Source organism: Anastrepha obliqua, chromosome 2 (genome assembly GCF_027943255.1).
Source record: "Anastrepha obliqua isolate idAnaObli1 chromosome 2, idAnaObli1_1.0, whole genome shotgun sequence".
NCBI classification, from domain to species: Eukaryota; Metazoa; Arthropoda; class Insecta; order Diptera; family Tephritidae; genus Anastrepha; species Anastrepha obliqua.
In genome coordinates, this window is record NC_072893.1 from 4,362,649 (window position 1) to 4,386,007 (window position 23,359).

Genomic DNA, 23,359 nt, shown 5'->3' on the forward strand with positions numbered 1-23,359 from the left:
TGCAAATACAAGTATGTGAATTTATATACCTGCATATGCGCATATACACACATATATATGCTCACTCAAGTAGGACAGAGCCAGATGTCGAACGTTGTCGAACGCGGGGGCCGATTGTGCTCTTTGTTGTTCGTTCCGCGCTCTCGCTTGCAGTTCAAGCACATTAGCTTACATTTGCTTGCGTACGGAATATATTCGTATATTCGATATGTCCATATGATTTGTATGCATCTTTACATATAGATTTGTTCTTTTTGAAAATTGCGCGAATTGTATATGTATATAAATATTACCATACATTTTTTCCTTCATATATAATAAAAAAATTAATAATAATAACAGTTCATTCAAGGTAACGGCAATGAGCAAGGTAACACTAATGAGCAAAGTAACGACACATTTTTTCGTGCGTGCAGCCTGTTAAATCGAATTATAAGACGTTATCACGTCAAAACACATGGGTCCGTCGAATATGGGCAACCCTGTACTTTATTTATGGTTATTGCTGTGTTGAAGTGGACACAAAAATGGCACATTTTAACTTGTGCAGCGGAGGGTAAAACATTAATAATTTTTCAGCGATATTTAGCATATTTTTTTGTTTCTTAAATAACATTTTAAAGTAATTACTAAAAATGAGACGGGGAAAACATTGCACGCCGGAGAAAAGAGCTCTCATATACCGTATGAGTCAAAACGGAAAAAGCTAGACAGAAATAACTGAAGTGATAATGTGCTATCGGAAAATGGTTTATAATGCTCTCAATTTAGTTAAGAATGATGCATCCTATCTAAGCAAAAAAACGGAAAGAGAATCAAAGCCGCCAAAAACTGATGTTAATGTGGCTAGAGCTATAATACGCAAGAGCAAAGCAGATCCTTTTAAGTCGGCACGGCAAATAATGCTTGAAATAAACCAAGAATCTGGCCTACAGATGTCCAGAAAGCTTGTAGGAAAGCGACTTAACGAAGTCCAGCTGTTTGGGCGCATAAGCAGAAAAAAACCACTCCTCTCAAAAAGACATATCAAACACCGGCTGGCCTTTGGAAAAGCCCACAAAGACAAATCTATTCAGTTTTGGAAGAACGTACTTTGGACCGACGAAACCAAAACAAATAGGATGGGACCAGATGGGAAAACTATTGCACGTCATCCAAAAAATCAAGCGCTAAATCCTAGATTCACAAAAAAAACCCCTTAAACACGGTGGCGGAAGCATTAGGGTTTGAGGAGCTTTTTCCTGGCATGGTGTTGGGCCGATTGTTCGCGTGGTTGGTAAAATGGACCGATTTCAGTGTCTGGATATACTCCAGAATAAAATGGAGCCATTTGTGTTTGAGTTTATGCCATTAAATTGGACATTTATGCAGGTCAATGATCGAAAGCATACTGCAAAGACAGGGACGCAATGGCTCAGAAGAGAAAACATTAATATACCGGATTGGCCGCGGCAGAGCCCTGATCTCAATTCAATAGAAAATTTGGGGAATGACGTTAAGATCAAAATCGCTAACAAAAATTTTAGAAATTTTGATGATTTGTGGACCGCAGTTGAGGAGGCTTGGTACTCGATTCCAAAGGATAGATGCCACAAGTTTGTAGAAAGCATGGAGCGACGGCTTGAAGAAGTAATCAAAAACGGTGGATACAGTAAAAAGACGAATCTGGTAAAACTGTATTATTACTTAACTATCTGATTTGTTTACTATTTTTGCTTTTATTTGGAATTTTTTAGGATGTGCTACTTATGTGTCCAGGAGGTTTCGTGAGTTATTAACGTTCTCGTAAATTAAATCAGAACTGAAAATCTTTTTCACCACTTTTTTGTTTGAAGTGGAAGTAAATAAGTTTTTTATTTTTTATGTTCGCTTTTTCCCCATAAAAAATAATTTAAAAACATATTCAACTCTTTGCTTTCAAAGTCTAAATGTGCTATTTATATGACCATGGCTGTATGTCGGCTACACTGGAAAGGAGCTGCCAAAATGCATTTATTTGGAGTCACTCAAGTTTAGTATCGCCGCGTTCATACAGAGTAACTTTTGTTACTTCAACTCGTTACTTGTGATGCTCCTGCTCTGTCAACACCCTTTGGGTTCTCGTTCTTCTCAATGTTAATGTTGTCGAAAAAAACTCACTCGACGGGAACACCACAAGTGAATCGTTCCCCCGACAGTCGGTTCTATGTTACCGGAACGACCCGGATTTACTATGTATCCGGCCAAGGACTGTCACTCTAGCAGCACTCCCTGTACATGCAGGGGGAATGTTTTTGCTGCTACAACAACAACCAAAAGAGAATTCGTAAAGTCGAAGCAACAAAATTTGATCTGTAAGAACGCGATCTAATGAAACTTGCCTAATATCAGAAAAGAGAATTTGCTGCTATGAAAATAGTGAGTTATAGCAGTCTTTTGAGGTAAACCCATACTCCCTGGTGGCGAATCTTGCTCAATAAATTTGTTGCTGCTTTCATGTGCAAATTTTGCATCGAGCGAGCGAAGAAGTGACCAATCGAAGACGCATAATATTTGTTGCGTTCTTTTGTTTCCAAATAGCAAACCTACAGTTGCCCCATTTTGTTTTTTGTGTATCCGGCAGTAGGCCACTTCTTTGTATTCAATACGAATCCGTGCGAGGTGATAGCAGTAGTGCAAAGGCAAAATTTTCATGCTTTCTTTTTTTTTAGTATTTTGTTTTTTCAGTCCAACAGGTCAATCAATGTTTTTTTGGTGTTTGTATGTATATAAATATAGTTGTTGTTGTTGTTGTGATGACCAGCTGTTCTTGTTTATATTTTTTCCTGTTTGATCAATTCCATTTTCCTGCTCGCTTGGCGAAAAGTTTGCATGTGAAAGTAAACGAAGTTGTCGAGCAATATTCGCCACTAGCGGGTACGGTTATACCTGATGAAAATGGCGAAGGTTTTTTAAGAGGAGCCTTTCCATGCCAGAAATACCCTCGGAGCTTTGTCCTTATGGGCCATATTTTATAACTTATCGGAAGATAAGCAATCGATATTTGGTCCTTACGATATCTGTTCATTTGTGTGATGTAAAACAGAGAACTGCACCGGCTCAGTGTAAAACATTCATACGCTTCACTTGAACAAAAAAACAGGCCTTTGCGTTCAAACGATCGAACTTGTTCAAATAAGTTACTGTTATTGTTTATTTCAGCTCAATCAAATCATGAGCTGCATTTTAGCTCTCCGATGTTATCACCAATCGTCTTCATAGCAGCCGTTTCGGGTATTTGCTCGTTCGGCTATACATTCATTTTTTTGAGCAAGAATAAAAGGGCTATAGAGCCAAATGAGCCGGTTTGAACACGTATGATGCCGCATGAGTTTTTGCTTGTAACTAACGATAGCAAAGTAAAAGCAAAATTTTAAAGCAAAAACACTATATTTTCATATTTGTTTTTTTTTTTTCTTAAAACTTATAATAAAACACGAAAGAAAATAATGTAAATAAGGAAACATTGCTGAAACCAACTAATCCTTTCAAATACGAAACGCAATTTACAGCGTACATTGTACGCCAACGCTCGTTCGCTCGAACATGTGCTATTTACAATAATGACAATTACTTCTTTGAACAAGTTTGATCGTTTGAACGCAAAGGCCGATGCTAATTTCATTCAATGCTGCTTTTTGTTCAATGATTAGATTTGAGCCGAAGACATTAGATCATACGTGTTGACTGAGCTGAACTACGCGTTCGCCTGCATGAGCTGACTGCATTTGACCAAATATTTTGGTTCAATTGACTGAATGTGAGCAAGAAATTTAGCGTATGAACGACCCAAGAAAACAATGAGCCATGCAGGTCTCTGATGTAAAATGATGGATGAATGGAAAAAATAATGAGATGTCGCCAATCGTGGTACCGTTACTTTACTCTCGTATTAGCACCAGTATGGCCAGATTACCATTTTCGTAACATGATTTAGCATTTTTTTTTTGTTATTTAGTCTAGGAGTTTTTGTTCTTTCTTCATGGCATTTTTCTAGCCTGTTCTAATTAAAATGTAATGTTTAAAATTTTGTAAAATATAAATTTTTTTAAATTAGTTCAATAATTCACTCAGTTTTATTTCCTAATGTATTTATAATTTATCTTAAAACTAAGATTTCCATACTTCTTATTGGTGATAAAGGGTTCAGTTTTGTTAGGTGACCATTATCGCTCTAACATTTTATATTAAATGGCGTATATGAGAATTATTTACTTATTTTCTATGTTTATAACTTGTCGATGGGTCGATTTCTTTGCAGCCTTCTTTTAGATGTCAGTTCTTTTATTGGGAGTAAATTAACTTCTTTGTTACTGTGTTTTTCAAGGGTGGAGTAATGCCTTGTTGTTGTTTTCTTTATTTGCTGTTCAACAGTTGGGACCATGAGATCTTGGTGAATGTCGTTATTAGTGATATACCAAGGTGCATTTACTATTAGCCGTAGTATTATTTTAGTTTTATTTTTTTTTAACATCTGGTCGCATTGCCCCCGATTGCGGTTATTGTTGGTGTTCTTCTCCTTTCAGCAGTCAAATCTCTCTCTCGCTACTGCAGTGTTGCCTAGCTTTGGATATAAAAACGCACTAAAAACGCTCATTTAAGGGGAGATATACACCTAGAAGGTCGTGAAAAATCGATTTTTTTTTTTTTGCATTTTCTTAAAGTTTGAGGGCTCTAGAATATCTAGTGAAAAGGACAAGGTAATATTTCGATAAATAAGCTAGTTACAGCCGAGAACGTGAAACTTGATTTTATGGGCCGGAGCTGACAGGCAAATTTCAAACGTGTTTTTCTCAAAACCACGTTTTTCAAGTTGATACCCAAAATTTCTCGAAAAGTAATAAACCGATTGCCTTGAGGCTTTTTGTGGTTATTCTATACAACATTATCTAGTAGATGTCATAGGATTTTTTTTTTCCGTTACATAGTTTTTGTTCTATAGGCAAAATAAGAACTCATTTTTAGCCCAATAATCGATACTTATGTTCAAACGTCCGCCATTTTGTTAAAAATCGATATTTTCAAAATCGGCTACGACAAAGACTAGATTTTAGTATCTGGTTTAATAATCTTTTTGGTTTTCTTATTTCAGATGATTTTTTGAGAAACGCCATTGGATACCGCGGAGGCTGATTTTTTCAAGGACTTCCAAGGATTCTACATTATCCTTTACAATTCTTATTATTTTAAGCTAAAACAAATTTAACACATTTTTGAATATATGTACTTTTAGATAAATAAAACCCCAATCATACATTTTAAATAGTTTCCTTTGAAAAAAATTCATAAAAATGACCTTTTTTCCGGCTTTTAGGTGTATATCTCCCCTTAAAGAAAATAAAGCAGCAAATTTTTATTGAATTACTTAAAGAACTTTATATGTGTGACAAATTGTCTTTAAAATGTGCGTTTTTTTTTTTAATAAATGTGTTAAGGTTATGTACAATTAAATGTATGACTTTTTTGTTAAGAGAAACCCTTGTGTTAAGAGAATGACTTTTTTGCTATATTTGAGGTTATGTAATAAGTTAAGGTACTAATTTTGTAAAAATGCCCTTATACTTTCTTCAGTAGTATTTTGTTGCTTATTTTTAATATGAATACACCTCTTGATGCCCTATGTCCCACTAAGGATTGAGGACCGAAAGAAACGATTACACCACTATGACTTTAATTCGCATTCAGTAAATTCAAACGCTTTTTAAAATGTGTTAACAGGTTTTCAATGTTAAGAAGAGTGAAGAGAAGGACATTTAGTATTCTTGCATAACCTTAAGAGGAGCAAAAAATTTAATTTACACTTTCAAAATATAAAATTTTATAAGAATCAAAAAATTTGGAGAAAACTTTAGTATAATGTATATCGCTTTGAAAAAAAGAGGGGTGTATCCCCATCTTAAAACTGAAAACCGAACCTGCCGGAGGCTTATAGTTTTTAAGTAATTTAATGTTAAAGTCCTCTAATTTAGCGAAAAGTTGGTGTTGCCATACACCTGAAATAAAAACGAAGTTCGTATGCAGGGATGTTCAGTGGAAGGTTCATTGTAAAACTGCAGTATTTTTTGCTGTAAGTTTAAGTTGAGAAATATTTTTGAAACTAAAAACATACAACTCATTTAAACTTAAAAACAATGATATTAAGCGTATCACAAAAAATAATAAAGTAATTAAAATTAAATTAAATTAATTAACACAGTATTTTTGCGTAGAACTCCTTTCCGTGTTAAAACCATTGAACCCAAAGTTAAAACTTCATATGCGTGTATGTAGTAAGGAGGCACAATAACCCCCATCCCCATCATTAACACTAAACTTAATTACTTAATTTTTGTTTCATTTGCAGGCATCCGGCAACACCATACTGTTGTCATTCCAATCTTCTTCTTATTCGCGTTTAAAATTCGAAAGTGACTGTGTGGACAAATGCATTTGCATTTAATTTTAATAAAAATAATTCGAATATAAGGATAAAAATAAGTAAAAACACGCGTGTGAGTGTATATTTGGTGAATTTTAGTGAAGTGTTAAAAAAGTAATGTGACAAATTATAGTGAAGTTCCAAAGGGCATTTTGAAGGCAAATAATTATGATATTATTATTTCCTGAATAATTTGGAGTTATAAAGAATCTTCCTTAACACCTCACATAATAGTTTGCCAAAAATTGCCCAATATACTTTATTCTAAATTCCAGCTAAAATTTGCATTAGTACTAAAATCTTTTCGGAGTGGCCTTTTTTAATCTTATTTGCACTTTCGGTAGTTTTTAAATAGAAAGAAGAAACAAACACCAAACTTTAAAATTTTCTCATTTCGATATACAATATAAAAAGTTCCAAACTTATTGCTTAGAGCAAATGGTTGGCAGCGCTACAGAACTCAGCCAATGTGATATTACGCACTCTCTGATGGGCGCAATCTTGTTTTTATTATTCTTGATGTAAAATAGTAAGTTTAAGTAATATTTATTCAAACACTTGCATACAAAATAATCAGTGGTAGCACTGCGCTCATGCCAACATGCGGTGAAAAAGAAATACAACTTGCACTCTACAAGCCCCAAAATATGAAAAAATTCTGTTCACTTTGAAACTGCATTGGTGACTAATCGGGCCTTAAGTATGTTTGTGTATGCTCGTTACTTTCGCCAGAGAACTTTAATGAACGTTCTCTGCTTTCGCCAAACAAATGTCAAGCAAGACTAAACGAAAAACAGCTGACATCCACATTCACACAAACATATTCCAGAGAAAATAATTTGACGTTTACGATTTTCCCCGTATTCGATTGTAAGAAGTAGAGAATAGAGGAAAACGTCAAATCCACTGACTGATGGGTACACAAAAATTTTCGTTGATTTTCCAAATGTGTAGAATTTGTTAAGAACCAATTACAAACCATAGAAAAGCAAACGGAAATTATTAGAACGTGAGGTTTAGCAGCGATCGTCCAGCGCCATGGCGGAGCATACGTTCCTTGGCACTTGGGAGGTAAGTAAGCGCCGGCTAAATTTCTACGGCAATTTCAGTAAAATTGCGAATCTTTTCTAGATCGTGTCTTGCACCTTTGAGCATAAAACGGAAATTTCTGGCTTAGAAGGGTACGTTTCGTTACTTATGTCTGATTTATTGGTATTAATTAATGATAATCTTGTCTATTTCCAGCATTAAATTTCGCCTGGACGATACGAATGATATCACCTGGTATAATGATTTGGTTAATCCACTTCCTGAATCAAAAGACTGCGGCACTTGCTGCGATTCGGCGAGTGTCTTATTTAGTTGTGAAACCTTCGATGTGAACGAGACGAATCTACGTTTAGTATTCGGCGCCTTTGCTGGACATAGCATAGAATTTAGAGTAAATGCATTGGCGCTACTTTTTTTAAGTCTTCAAAATTAATGATTATGTCTTGCAGACAAACACTTTAACACCGACTGATACATTAATTTTGGACTGCGAAAACTGGTATACATTGGAGTGCAAGCGGCTGAAGGAGTGCCATGCTGCTGGACAGGAAAAGGAGTTCTCTTTCGCAGAGGCATTGCAGGAGTCTTACTTCACGGATGTAATCATCAAAAGCTCGGATGGCTTTGATGTAAGCTCATGCTGTTCGATCACAACACGCATATGCAGTTGTTTTTGTTTGTTAATTTATTTATTTTGATTTTTAGTTATCATTTCGCTGCTTCACTTCGTTGACTGTTTGAGTTCGCATTTTTGTTTTAAAATGTCTCATATAAATTTGTTTGTGTTAATATAAACATTTGAAATCTATAACACGCAACTAATCGCCATATTGCAGTTCCACGTGCACTCATCCGTACTGCGCCTAAATGGTTTCGACTGTAGCATGTGCGTGCTGTCGAACGAGTCAATATTACCGCAGCCGCAAAATATTTGCAAAAACCACGACATCTTGCAAGCGCAGCTGTACCAACCATCTCAGAAATGCCAGGACGGTGACGGCGCTTCCAATTCCATCAAGATCTCTGTGACGCTGCCCCTATCAGGCGCCGAAAATAATGACGACAACCAGAAGTCTTTGCCGCGCCTGAATCTCTCTCCCATCTACCTGCAACCCCCTTCTGAACACCAAAATGCTGGCAGCAACAGTGGCTTAATAGCTCATCGCGGTGCACATTTGTCTAATTCTTTCAATTGCCTTTCAACCAGTAGCAATGCTGTACTCAATGATAAAAGCGCACCGAGTGTTGGCGGCGGTGGCATGCGCCGTTTTCCACCCACTTCCAGTTCCGATTCACATCTGGAGGCGCAATCGCATTGCAAGAATATATTCAATTTTTGTCAAGACTTTCTGCTGCAGCCCACAGAAACAACTACTGTGTGCAACACTAGACGCCCGCCTCTGTCGCCGTACCGGGCGCGCAGCCCTTCACCATTTCCAAGTTCAATGGATACACCGCCTTCTTCGCCTTTAACGCCGGTGGGCGTGCTCTACAACTTGCCGACATTTTTGTTGACGCCAGTGTTGCATTGGCTGTACACGGAATCGCTAATGCCCGACATGGACGAGAATGCGTGCGAGAAGCTGATCAATTTCGCGGAAACGCAACCTTCACTCACCAAAATGGTGGATCCGACTAGAAAGTATCTAAAGCTCATACAGCTTAAGAAGTGTAAGTAGCGCGTGAGAATTGAATATGAGGAGCCTCATAATTTATTAATTTAATGCAAATATTTTCAGTTGTGGTTAATACGCTGATGGATTCCCACACTGTGCTCAACCACATCATTCAAGCAATCAATCCTGTCACCATATCGCACGAACCCGCCTCACTTTATGCGACGTTCAAAGACTGCCTCAGAGAATCAGCAATCGGTAGGCTGTGGGCGTAGACCTTCTCGTTTGCCTGAATAGTGTAATTGAATTTTCTTCATTGCAGGATGCGCCAAAGTATTGCAGTTTTGCAATATTTTCATACGAGATGCCTCTGATATAACGCGATACCAGAAGAATGAGATCATCAAATACGTGCGCACACGAATTCCCATTTTCATGTCACAAATACACCAACTTTTGCGTAATATTTTAAATGTCTTCATGAGTCTAAATGTAGAGGAAAAGGCGGAGTTGGTGAATTATTTAGTACCTGAAGCAAGTTGACAAAAACTTTCTGAAAATTTAACTATTTACAATTAAAACTTTATTCTGTACTTTCAGATCGAATCCGCATTGGTAATATTAACTAATGTAATTGAGGAAATCAAAAACTCTTTGGAAAAAATGTGCAAAGTGAGTAGGCAGCTAAATTAAAAAAAAACTCAATTTATGACACTCGCGCCTTTTAGGACATAAATTGTTCACACTTGGATTTGTCGCTGAGACAGCAGGCGGGCAACTCGATTGCAACCCAAACGCAAAACAGCGCTTTTATCAGCGCCAACGTGGTTTTGGAAAATAACGCAGCACCACTGTTCAGTCCACCACCCATGTCGCCTAGACTCAGACGGGGCCCGCCCGTGGGACTGACGCTTTACGATAATCCAACAGACAAGAAGCGTCTAATGACTGCGGAGAATGATCTCAAATTCGTATTGTATATGTACGAAGTGCGAAAGATGCGTGACATTTACGGACGAATCGCCACAGCACTCGAAATTATTAGGGACAAAAAGTTAGCGCTGCAAGAAAGCGTCACAAATTGAACGCACTTCTAATGAGCCCGTAATTTTCTCTATTTTCCAGAACTTCATTCTGCGATATGGACTATCTAAGCAAACGCAGCACGATAAATCAAAATCTGGAGCAGTTAATTATCGACATACCTGCATACATTTTGATCATGGAGAATCTTTCTGATCGAGTTGACGAGAAATTGGGCTGGAAGGAATTTAAGTTCTGCTTCAAGTTGGCCACAAGTCAAATAGTAGGAGTGATTGCATAAAACGCACATAGAAATAATAAAATAAACGAATTCTTTGTGTGCATTTCAGAATGGTGTAATTGTGAAGGTTTTCGATCACAAGTCAGCACTGCGCGACTCCATTAGCAACGTGCGTGCATTTCGACTGCTGTTTATTTGCTTACTTTTACTGAAAAGCGTATTTTTAGGTATGCAAACTGGTGCAAAGACAGGAATTCACACAGTCACTCATTGAGCTGGAACTTTTGGAACCATCCAACATCCTAGAGCACGAATTAAAGCTGGCAGAGCAAGATAACCACATGGAGGATGTGACCGATGATTTGGCAATGGAGCGTCGTCGCTCTTATGACTACAAAAATGTAAAGGTAGACTTTTGTGTAGCGCGACAATTCCACTAAAATATTTCAATGTCGCTTTTTAATGTGTCCCATGCAGCTGAATTTGACAAAGCACTTGTGCGAGCCGCCCATAGCTGCGAATAGTAATTTATCGAAAAATGCCTTACGTCTTCTGCACTCAGCTCAGCTGGCAGACATGGAATTCGAGGTGCACACTTATGCGCAGAGCAGCACACAGCTGCCTGGAATAATAATTTTGAACAAGGATGACAGCGGAGGCGCGCCAGCGCACGGCCAGCTGCAAGCACCGCATGCGGTGCAACTGCAACGACCGCCCACACAAGTGCACACCTTTCGTGCACATCGAGTGATTGTCTCGTCGCGTTGCGAGTGGTTCAAAAAAGCGCTGCTCTCCGGCATGCAGGAGAGCATCAAGAGGTAAGCTGCGTTGTTGTGCGTAAATGCATGAATATGATGAGCTCATAAGCGACTATCCATTTGCTTCGCAGAAAAATTGTCATAGCCGACACTTCGCCAGTGATATTTCGTCGCTTGCTGCTCTACATCTACGGTGCACCGATAGACAAGACTGTGGGCGCTGAACAGATTTGTGAATTGATGCTGTTATCTGATCGTTACTCGGTCTATGATTTGAAGGTAATATTGATTGCGATTATTGAAAAATAAAAACTATAAATAAATGCATGCCATTGCTAGGAATTGTGCGAAAATACTTTGAATTCGCTGATTGATGAGGGATCAGTGCTTTGCTTGTTGGGCATCGCCGATCGTTACATGGCCACTGCGTTGAAGTCGAATTGCCTATCGTTCCTATCACAGCATGCGAATCTGACCAAACAGGAAATGTTCAAAGAGCTACCGCAAACCCTGCAGGTATGTTTTGCGTTTGCAAATTGCATTTACTAACTAATCACACTTCACCTTCTCGCTTCTCGCTTTTGCCAGTTGGAAGTGATGGACCTAGTACACTGGTATGGACGTGTTTCGGAGCCTTGGAGCGATGGTTTTAAGTCTCGTAGCGGTTCACGTCACAGTCTGAAGAGTCCTTCAAAGCCACGTTCAAGGTCCCGCAAGTCATCGCCATCCTACATGTGACGCTGACTGCGGCGTTCTTGGGCGTAAATGGTTTTCGCGTCACGATAAACTAACAATGAAGCCTGGCTTTCAGGTTTAAGGCGCAATGCGCAAAGTGAGCATCGCTTACCTCTAATGGTATTTTAAAGAAACATTCCAAAACCCTCAAAAAAACGTAATACTGAACTGTATGGGAATCGATGTTAGTGCTTATCTGTTTGTACTACGACGTTATTGTTTGTTTCCTATGGTTGTATGCTACAAATTACCGCTGCATGTATGCAAAGCACAAACTTCTCAGTGTAATCATACCTCCGTTTGGGATTGAACGACGAATTAATAACGAAACATTCCTAAAGTAAATATATCCCTTTTTTCCTAGTTTTTGTTGTTGTTAAGCATACTTGTACCTAAGTGTGATTGAATATTTATTACGTTGCATTAGAATGTTTGAGATGTTAACTTACTTCAAGCTAAGGCAGTTTAAATTTCCAACTATATGGCAACTCTATGGTACTGATACATATCCTGGTTATGTACATTTGGTATATTTGTGAATATTATCTGAACGAACTTTTATCTGTGTTGAAATTAAGTATTATAAGCGATTGATTTAGAAAAACGAAATCAATTCGAAAATGTTTAGGTAACGTGTTGTTGTATGTGTAAAAGGAATTTATAATGTATTTTGTGGAGAACAAACATATTTTTATTATGCAAATTTTCAAGCTGTTTAACTTTAAAGAAACTCGTATTTACATGTATTTTCTAGTTGTAATTTATAGCTAAACTATAAGCAATGGCAACACAGCAGCATGCAAAGTAATTACAAAAGCAATGCGTGATCGCGTGGAGAAAATCCTAACTATTACATTAAACTGAATTGCAACTTTAAAGGAGATAATAAATGATTAGGAGATGTACTCATTATACCATTGATTAAAATTAACTAAATATGTTCATTGTTGTCTTTTGATTCTTGAAACAAGTGAAAATAAATTGTCCAAAAGAATTTTTTGTTTGAGTTGTTATTAAGAGATTTTGCCGGGGCTGAACTTTTTATTTCTGTTAAATTATACGCGTTCCCATGCCAGTGCTGCTGGATGACTCTGACAAACGATGTCACTGCATTTCACGAAAAATTTATTTTAACCCAACAATAAGAATGACCACAAAATTAATTAGCTCCCCTCCCTCATTAATGTAACAAAATCTTTAATTTTATCGGTGATTGATTATGGCTTATCCATTTATGGACAGTGTTCTAAAAAGACCTTCGCTGGCATACAACAACTTTACCACTCAGCAGCAAGGAAAAGTCTACGAGCGTTTCCCACCACCCCTTCCAAAAACCTGCTAGCCGAAGCGGGGCTTCCGGAATTGAAAGACCGTGTACATCAAAACACTCTGCGTTTAATCCCAAAACTGTATGTATCCAACAATATTATACTGAACAGTGACGTAAAAAAGGCGATCACAAGGAACACAGAACTAAGGCGACCTTCCACTATATGCAAAGTCATAAAATACGCTGGAGAAATAGATCCTTTTCTTAAGCCAACGTTATGTGTTGCTCCACAATTTCCACCCTGGAAGCTTCCAGAAAACGCTTGTATCGCAAATCTTCTTGATCATGCCAAATGCAATACCTCTTCCCTGATATATAGAAAGCTTTTTTACGAAATACATAGTGAGTGGAGCACTAATGGCTGGAGCTTTGTATACACAGACGGATCCAAAGACAACAAAAAGAGGTTGTCTGTAAAGTTGGTTTACTGACGATAGTTTAACGTGATAACGTCATAAGAAAATACTGATTGAATGGTTGCATTTTTCAAAAGAAAATTTTAATTTTATTTGTTTGATAGATATTTTGTATGGATATAGAGAATGAGGTAACATTAACACAACATAATATACTTTAACATAACATAACATAACATAACATAACATAACATAACATAACATAACATAACATAACATAACATAACATAACATAACATAACATAACATAACATAACATAACATAACATAACATAACATAACATAACATAACATAACATAACATAACATAACATAACATAACATAACATAACATAACATAACATAACATAACATAACATAACATAACATAACATAACATAACATAACATAACATAACATAACATAACATAACATAACATAACATAACATAACATAACATAACATAACATAACATAACATAACATAACATAACATAACATAACATAACAAAACATAATATAACATAACATAACTAAACATAACATAACATAACATATCATAACATAACATAGCATGCTGTTCAAGCAAGGTAACGACGCATGAGCAAGATAACGACGCATTTTTTGGTGCGTGCAGCCGGCTACATAGAATTATTAGACGTTATAATAAAAAAATATATAAAAAATAATAATAACATTAAAACAACAGGTATTATTAACAAACTTGGTTTTATTTTAAATTCTTCAAGTAAATCAAATTAATAATAATCAATAAGAAGGTATATGCAAATACAAATACGTGAATTTATATATGTACATATGCGCAAATACATATCACTTAAGGGGGGGGGGGGGGGTAAGGGATAAACGCTGAAAAAAAAACACTTTTTTCATGAATTTATTGTAGCGAAACGGTTCAAGTCAGTTTATTAAAAGTTATTGCGTATTATAAAGTAACATTTCAAGAATATTTGATAAAATTTTCATGTAAAAATATTGCAAAATGATCGAATGAGAGCACATTTACGTAGACGTCTTTTCAAAAATGCATTTTGCAGTAGTCAGCATATCTCAGCGTAGAATCATCTGAAATCAAAAAAATCGAATAATTTAGTTAAAGTATGAGTTAAACTTCCCCCCAACGTTTATTTTGACGATTTATTTTCATTTTCAGCCATTTGGTAGTCGTTTGAAGTAAAAAGTGATTTTTGACGAAAAAATGCCGCCATTTTGTAGGTGTAAAACCACCTTAATATAAAAAAAAATGGCGAAAAAAAACGTTGGGAGGAGGTTTTTTATATGTAAAATATGTGTGCAAAATTTCAAAAGGATCGGTTGAGTAGTTTTCAAATGCCAATGACTACGCACTTTAAAAAAAAAGGTTCGAGAAAACCGCGTTTAAAGTTTGTAACGGACTACGCGCGCAACTGCTGCGTCTCGGCAGATGTTTGAGGCGGCTCGGCTTTATGCTCTATAATTTAAAAAGTTTTGCTCGGATTGACTTAAAATTTTAACACGGTATTTTTAAAATGTTTTACTACAATAATATGCAAAAAAAAAATCGATTTTTATCCCATCGAAATGCTCCTCTCAGCCGCTAAACATTTTCACAAGATGCCGTCTAAGTCATACTAAAATTAGCCACGAACACCTCCTAACTGGGAAAGCAGCCCCCGAGTGTAGTATATGCAACCGCCCACCGTCTATAAATCACATTTTAGATCATTGCCCTAAGTTTTCCAATAGTAGGAAAAACATATTTAAAAACCAATCACCTTCCGTCGCATTAAGAAAATACTCACCCGATAATTTTAAAGATATTTACAAGTTTATATACCAAAACAATCTACTATATCTTGTATAATACAATGATGACAAAATCTTAATGTTCTCTAAAATCTAAATTTGTTATACTCAGTAATGTTAAAATTTATTAGATAAACATCAGGCCGATAGTCTTAGTAGCTATTGCCTCTTTTTTGTAATATAGTTATTTATAATTATATTTCATTATTAATAAATAAATAAATAAATAATCAGCTCCCCCAGCTTCCAGAGGGAGTCTCCTTGGTCTGCATCGATGGCCTGTGCGCCACAGTAAACGATTGCCTCACCAGTCTTTCTTGCTCTTTTACTGCGAGGAATCGACAACGGGCTAAAGTCGATGACACAAAGCTAAAGCCAACAGTAAACAACCCCACTATTTTGGGAGATGCGCGAGCTACTTTAGCCGGCAATTTATACTGCATCCTCCGGCCGCCAGATCCAAGCGTAGTGCCACCAGACTGATGCTGGCTGTACAAACTGACGAACAACATAGCGCCACTTGCTTACTCCAGCGATGAGATTCAGGGGGCCATAAAATATATGAAACCATCTAAAGCCATTGGCCCTGACGGACTAAACATGCTGATGTTGAAAAAGCTGAGTCCATTGGGAGCAGAGTACCTCACAAGGGTTTTCAATATGTCTATGGTTACTCTCATAATTCCTGACAAGTGGAAATAAGGGATAGTGGTCCCACTACTGAAACCTGCGAGACCCACCAACCAAGAGGACTTTTATCGGCCGATATCTCCTTTCCCCAGTAGTGAAGACTCTTGAAGCCCTTCTACTCCCGCTCTAAACGAAATACCTGATACCAGCCTCACACTCATTGTCATTAACACTCAGATAACCCGCGGGCTCAACCAAAACCGCCCCTACGAAAGGATTGTCCTGGTAGCGTTGGACCTAAAAAAGGCTTTCGACACTGTCAGCCACGCCACGCTACTAGATGATATTTTACAGTCGACACTTCCGCCAGAGCTGAAGAGGTGGACCGCGAACTTCTTGAGTGGTCGTCATTCGTCATTCGGGGATATTTCGAAACCAAACCTCAAAACAGATGAAAATAAAGCAAGGAGTTCCGCAGGGTGGTGTCCTTTCACCCTTGCTTTTTAACTTCTATATCTTGAAACCTTCCCCAGCCACCAGAGGGAGTCTCCCTGGTCTCCCACGCCGACGACTGCTCGATAGTGGCGTCGGGCAATGACATCGATGGACTGTGCGCCAAAGAAAACGATTGCTCTTAACAGTCTTTCTTGCTTTTTTACTGCGAGGAACCTACAACTTTCCCCATTAATTCCACGGCGCACACTGGGGATTTTTGTACTGAGATGCCGAAAAAAGTATACATACCAAAAAATATTTACATTTTTACTACTAACGAAGTTGTATATATTTGTGTATGAAAAGAACATGTTTAATGATGTCACCATCATTCGGTGCACGATGTCTTGATTCGTGGCAATTCTGCTGCATTTTCTGGAGTGTCTGAGTCTATACTTTTTGTAGTCTTTGTTTCGACATTCCTGAGCCTCTTCAGACAATATACCCACAGGGAAAATACAATTCTCCATTATATCCTTACCGTGTATGAGAATTTTATGGAGAGTAGTTGGCATATTGTACCATTCATAATATACAAAGTAACAAACTTTTTTGCTGTCTCCATACAAAAATCTCCAAATTTTGTTGGGTTCACTGGCTCACGTATGGTTATGGCTTCAAGAATAACAGCAAATCTTTTAATTAAATCTTCGTCCAAACCTGTTATTTCAGAAACTAAGGTTGGATTGGCAAAGGATCTTCGTGACGTGTTTCCGGAATTTGTTGTGCCGGATCCTTGCTTGACAGTATCAAAAAAACCGGTTTTTTTGTTGTTCCCGTTATACATTTTAGATGCATACGTAAAATAATATTTATTAATATTTATTCTTTTGTACATACTTTATCCCAAAGTATGCTTGGTAGGTTGTTTTCACAAACTCTGTGATCTGTTTTCTTTGCTTTTGCGAACAAAATTTGCCACATATATAACAAAAACTGTTGCAATCGTTAACACAAGGTTTTCGTGACGAACTCATATTTTCGAGACAACAATTTCTTTAAAACTGAAAAATGACACTAACTGATAACTTCTGAGTCTAACAGCAGAAAGTGTTTTACCTAAATATGCAAACAGATAACGAAACCGTAGTTAGGTTTAATCAAATTAGTGCAACTGTAGGAGGGCACTTTAAATTTGTTTAGTAATTTTTAATTTTGCGTTTATCTCAAGAACCAGAGTCAATTCAAAAAATGTAATTTCATACTCAATATATATAATGATGCTAATAGTGCTAATGAAAACCATTAACAAAATTATTGCCGCAGATTTTTTTTTTTTTTTGTTGCCCTGTGTTATCATTGCCAAAAAAAGGGCAGTGGCGCCTGGTGGCACCTGCAATTGATTAAAACTGAAAGAGACGCTATTAAGGAACACGTTGATACTAGTTTCTGACCGTAGGTAAATGTAGCTCAACTTGCAGATCCAAGAATATGAAGGAATATGATTTTTTTTTTGTTTTTGTAAAATTAATTATAAATAGATAATCAAATGCTTCACAGCCTTTGTTCTTCCGGCTAAAATATATAAAAATATCGTACCCTAAATGAAAAATAAAAAATTCGAAGTCGGCTCAAGCAAAAGGAAAAAAAAACACCTTGGGCTTTGAAGTTTTTTCTTAGTCAGTTCAATACTATAAAACAATTATACTTTTCACATATCTATAAAAAAAAAACTGTAAGTCGGAATTTAGTAATTCTTTTTGATTTTATTGTTGGTTCTATTCTGGAATTTAGAAATACCATTAAACATTGCGTAGGTGGTATGTTGGAAATTTGACTTTTTTCCGCAAAATCCCCAGTGTGCGGCGTTTCTTATTACCACCTGGACAAATGTAATCAAACTACAGCTTAAGGTTGAAGTCGACGACACACCAATACCGACAGTAAACAACCGCACAATTTTGGGAGTTACCTTCGATAGTTTGCTCTCCTTCTCTGCGCACACAACCGCAATTGCTACTAAAGTTAAAAACCGCAACAAAGTTCTCAAATCGCTAGCCGGCTGTACTTGGTGCAAAAACAAAGAAATGCTGCTGACGACATTTAATGCAATTGACCAGCTGGTTCTGAACCATGCTGTACCTGACTGGTCGCCTGGAGCTAGTGATTCGCAGTGGACAAAGCTCCAGACTTGTCCCCCCTACAACAGTCAAGGAGCACAACAAAATGCTCAACAAACAAACCCACTCACCTAACACCCCTTTCACTCGGAACCTGTTGAAACAGCAAGTTTTCTACCGCCTGGGCTACCATCAGCTGAGCTAGACGGAAACAACCAGTAACTACATTGCACTGACAGGGTTTGGTAAGCGACTACAACACAATAACCACAAAATTAATTGGTTTGAAAAATTTGATTCAAAATTGGTATTTTAATTTATTCCCAACAACAGTTTGAACGACGTTGCCTGTTTAGTAAAAGGCCCTTCGCTTATGAACAACTGTAGGAAAGTGCAGAAAACTCTGGATATGATTGACACTTGGTGGTGTGCGAATGGGATATCGGCAAATCCCACGAAGACTGGCATTGTGCTCTTCACCAGAAGGACGAAGCTTGATGGACTTGTTCTGCCTAAGCTAAAAGGAGTCACAATCCAGCTAGCCAAAGAAATCAAATATCCTGGAGTAATCCTCGATAGTAAACTCCTCTGGAAACCACACGTTGAAACAAAGGCATACAAACTCTGACAGCCTTCCGGCAGTGCAAGAGTGTTTTTGGGAAAACGTGGGGTCTTTCTCCTAGCAAGGTTCTAAGGGATCTATATGGCTATGATAAGACTTATTATCACCTATGCATCAGTGGTCTGGATGAGTAGACTCCCTCTCGTGGGAGCCAGGAAGACCTTATCGAGACTACAACGCACTGTGGCCATATGTTGCGTCGGAGTTTGTCCGACTTCTTCAGGCCAGGCATTAGATTCTCTGATTGGTTTGCCACCACTTGATGCTTTCACCCAAGGAGAGGCCTTGAAGCCCATCTGCTGGTACGGCCCCTGTCCCTGCCCCTGTTGGATAGAAGAGTAGGCATGGACTTCGATCCAACGATCCTCGTCATGCCCATTGACTCCATGCCATCCTGAGCCATGCTTGACAAGAGATACCTACAGTGTGGTGCTGTCAGAGACTCTACTGTGGCCTAACTCAGAAAATGAGCCCGGAAAACACTGTTTTCGTGTTTTCACTGATGGCTCCAGTACCGAGCACGGCTGTGGCTCTGGGCTCTACGTGGAGTCCAGCGGAACCAAACCGCACTTTGCTCTTGGAATGCATGAATCTGTGTTTCAAGCGGAGGTGAAATCCCCTGCGTAGTCGATCACCTTGCAGACCCTACTGCCGAGCTCCCCCAGAGTGGTGCCTCTTTACTCTGACGCTATGCTTCTCTCGCTAAGGATTGGTAAGATAAACCTGATATGGTCGGTTTCGCTCCCCAATTTATCAAAGGGATTTAGTGATTGCCTTTAGAAGGACATTAATAAAAACCTCATCAATGTCGAGGAAAGTGGCCACTGCAAACTTTTTCTGATAACCACTAAGTATACTATTCCATACCTTTAATAATTGTTTATAAGGCAGATTCTATTGATCCGTCTAAACAACAATCGTGTTGGGCCTTCCACAAAAGCTTCGAGGACTTCGATGTCTTATATAAGGGTAAATCTTATTTTCAATGGCTTTCAACTGAAAGGATGAAAAACTGTTTGGCCTGAAACCCTTAGGGAATACATAAGAATTCTTGCCAGCTTTCAGTTTCTTTAAATACTTCCGGAAACAGATCCTGCTGATGTCTGCAGATGTATATAGATTCTAGTTCGATTCCCCCAAGTTCCTATAGTACGATCTTATAGGCCGGGTGTCGTTAAGAGAGGTCTGAATATGCCTGTGATGCGAAAAGCAGCGAACTTTCGGAACCTTCCAGTCGGAAATTTAGTACAACAGTCAAGAAGAGGGCAGAGATATCCCCAAGAAATATGCTGATTCGACGGGGTGGAGTCAAAGGGAGAAGGGTGTTAGATGAGTGTGTTTAAGTGGGTTCCTAAAGAGATAGTTAGTGTCGTGCGGGGTAGCTTCACTACCGAACATATGTTATATACTATAGGTAGAAGTTTAACTTGCTCCAATCCAAAGCGAAATTGTGACAGAGTAACACGGGTCTCACGAAGTAGCTGAAATCGTTCGTCTGTGATGGGCGGTGGTTGCACTCCTATAAGGCATTCGATTTCGACAGTTAAGTCGAAGAGATGCCTCTTGATGTGGCTCAGCATTTAGAAAGTACCTACAGAGAGGATTCCTGCGGAAGTATCTCGGCTGGAATTACTTGCAAGAATATCGTAATGTGTAGATGTTGTAAAGAGGATATCAGGAGTCATTTCGTTGCTGTCCTAATAGCAGCATGTTGTCAGGTTTGGAGCTTCATTCCCTTTGTGCCACTAATTCCAAGGGGCCAATTGGGCACCCCATAATTCAGAGCAGGCTGGCGATTTGAGGACCTTATTACGGACTTCGACCCTAGCGGCAATTTTGGTTGTATACGCCAGGAAAGAAAGCAAACTATCAAGGTAACTTGGTAACTTGGGGTGAATGATAGTCGATATTAGCGTGTCATCACCTTAGACTCTCAGTTGTAGTTGACCTCCTTCATTAAGATCGTGAAAAGGGTCTCCCTGCATTTACATGGGAAAAGTTTGAACACAAGCCATCGATGTCATTGCCGGACGCCGGCAATAGGGATCAATCGGCAAAATCTGAGATGAATGAAGCTCCAACTGGTGGTTGAGAAAGTTGCGAGATGTAGAAAGCAAGGGAGAAAGGACATCTCCTTCTCTGCTTGCAATCAATTTAATCTCGAAATGTTACCGACGGGTGTTGACTCCAGATTTATTGTAATTTGCGGATCACTAACTCTACAAACTAACCAACCAACTCAGACCTAGCGGAGGAGTAAATTGTTCCATATCATCTAGTAGCGTGGAATGGCAAATTGTATTGAAAGCCTCCGATAGGTGCAACGCTAGTAGGACCGTTCTCTAGCAGGTGCACTTTTGGTAAAGCCCGCGGTATATCCCCGTGTTTATGGTTTGATGTGCTAGGGTGGTATTGTGCACATCACCGTGCTACTGAGGTCAGATGTTTCGTGAAGAACGGGAAACGAAAGTAGAAGGGCTTCAAGGTTATTCACTACTGGGGGAAAAGGAATATGTCGGGTGATAAGATTCCCTTTGGTTGGCGGGTGTACAGATTTCAGTAGGTGGACACCAGTCTTCCTGTTTTCCACTTTTCGGGGGTCATAAGAGTAGCCATACACAGGTTGAATACCCTAATGAAGTTGGCTACTCCGGCTGGAACCCCATTTTTCAATATCAGCATGTCGGAACCCAAAGCCATTGGAAGCGCTATACAATTAGCCAGTTGAACACAACTTTGGAACCAGTGAATTGAGATTTGACACTAGCACACATATACGTCTACCTTCCTGTCGCTGGCATCTCTTTACCTCGTTTCATCAACACCCCCTAGCTCACAAGCTTGGCATCCTTACATGTATTTAATTCACACACATGTAAGTACAAGTTTTTTCACTTCGGCACTTACTTACTTAAGAACATCTCAGGCATATGTAGAACAATCTCAAGAGCATGCACGTAAACACAGTCATACATACACACATATGTACGTACGAAGGCACCTGCTCGAGATTGATTCTATGCATGAAGGCTAGACGTCGGCGGAGGCTGGTTGGCAGGCGGTGCTACTTCATTTTGTTGCCAGTTGTTTGTGGTGTCCTGCATTCTTAGTATTCGTTCCGCTCGTCCGTCCCTTCTTCCCTTGTCCCTTCATTCGTGCGCTTGTTGGCTGTGTCCGTTCGTTTTTTTGTTGATTATATCACTTAATGATGCTTATTGTTGTTTGAGGTGGCTGTTGTGGCACGAGTGTTTGTTGATACTTTTGTGTAGCCTTGTTGCTGATAGTTGTGAGATTGTTTCGGCACATAGCGGCGGGTTGGTTTTTGTTTTGTTTTGTAACGAATGTATGCATACGTAAATTCGCCACTCTGTAGGGAAATTGGCTGATTTATGGGACTCCTGCGAATTCGGCAGCATCACATTTAGGAAATTTAATTAGTTTTCGTTCTCGCGAGAAAATTTAACATCTTCATTCTCGGTCGTGAGCACTTAAGGGACAAAGAAGAAGAAGAAACAAGAAGAAGAATATTAGTTTGGGGAAAAAGAAATCCATTATTTTTGCGTAAAATTTTTGGGCAAATGGTTTAAAACTGTTTCATGGTCTATCTTTAGCTCCTGGGCGATTCTACGACTACTAAATGCCGGTCAGCTTCGATTATTTCTGTGATTTCATCGACATTTTCTTTAATATCAAAAATGCCTGAATGGAATCGATGAAACCGAGAGTTGCACGTAATTAGGTGTTACAGTATCGGCACCATAAACACCATTCACATTGCCTGGCATTTTGTCCTTTATCAAAGAAAAACTGTAAAATGTACCGAATTTTCTCTTTATTGGCTTCTGTAACTCACATCTGAATGGAACAAAGAAGACACCAAATGCACTTTTTTAGTGTGAAATATCCCCTTGACAACGAGCATAAGCTTTAAATTGTTTGATCAATAGTATACGAGGTATCGCTCACTACAGCCATCTATCGTGAAAAGAATGGATTTGTTTTTGCACAAACTTATATTTATATTCACATAAACCACCCGTCTTCTGAGACAATTAATATATGCTAAACTTGAAGTTCTTAAGAAAACATTGGAAGAAATTATGAGTCGGTTCACAACGCCACAAAATACCGCCGGTTATTAGACAAACCATTTGTCAGTTTTC

At 38.4% G+C, this 23,359-nt stretch overlaps 1 protein-coding gene across 3 annotated transcripts; it reads left to right on the plus strand.

Annotated features, from left to right (window-relative positions):
• The first annotated feature begins 7,324 nt into the window (after positions 1–7,324).
• LOC129237707 (uncharacterized) lies at positions 7,325–12,853 on the plus strand. Of its 3 annotated transcripts, none has more exons than XM_054872603.1 (16): positions 7,325–7,507; positions 7,568–7,617; positions 7,682–7,877; positions 7,936–8,115; positions 8,323–9,157; positions 9,226–9,360; positions 9,425–9,636; positions 9,703–9,774; positions 9,831–10,156; positions 10,228–10,408; positions 10,476–10,535; positions 10,594–10,773; positions 10,844–11,184; positions 11,256–11,403; positions 11,464–11,640; positions 11,713–12,853. In XM_054872603.1, exons 1-16 carry the CDS (start codon positions 7,475–7,477, stop codon positions 11,860–11,862), a joined length of 3,276 nt encoding a protein of 1,091 aa, XP_054728578.1. In that variant the 5' UTR covers positions 7,325–7,474; the 3' UTR covers positions 11,863–12,853. The 3 variants fall into 3 exon arrangements, with proteins under 3 accessions (XP_054728578.1, XP_054728579.1, XP_054728580.1); XM_054872604.1 differs by having other exon boundaries at positions 10,594–10,767; XM_054872605.1 differs by lacking the exons at positions 7,325–7,507; positions 7,568–7,617; positions 7,682–7,877; positions 7,936–8,115 and adding an exon at positions 8,186–8,249.
• Positions 12,854–23,359: the final 10,506 nt, after the last annotated feature.

Coding starts and splice junctions, on each gene's coding strand:
- LOC129237707 (XM_054872603.1), top strand. CDS start 7,475: ATGGCGGAGCATACGTTCCTTGGCACTTGGGAG. Junction 7,508..7,567: donor CGTTCCTTGGCACTTGGGAG/GTAAGTAAGCGC, acceptor AATCTTTTCTAG/ATCGTGTCTTGCACCTTTGA. Junction 11,404..11,463: donor ACTCGGTCTATGATTTGAAG/GTAATATTGATT, acceptor TGCCATTGCTAG/GAATTGTGCGAAAATACTTT.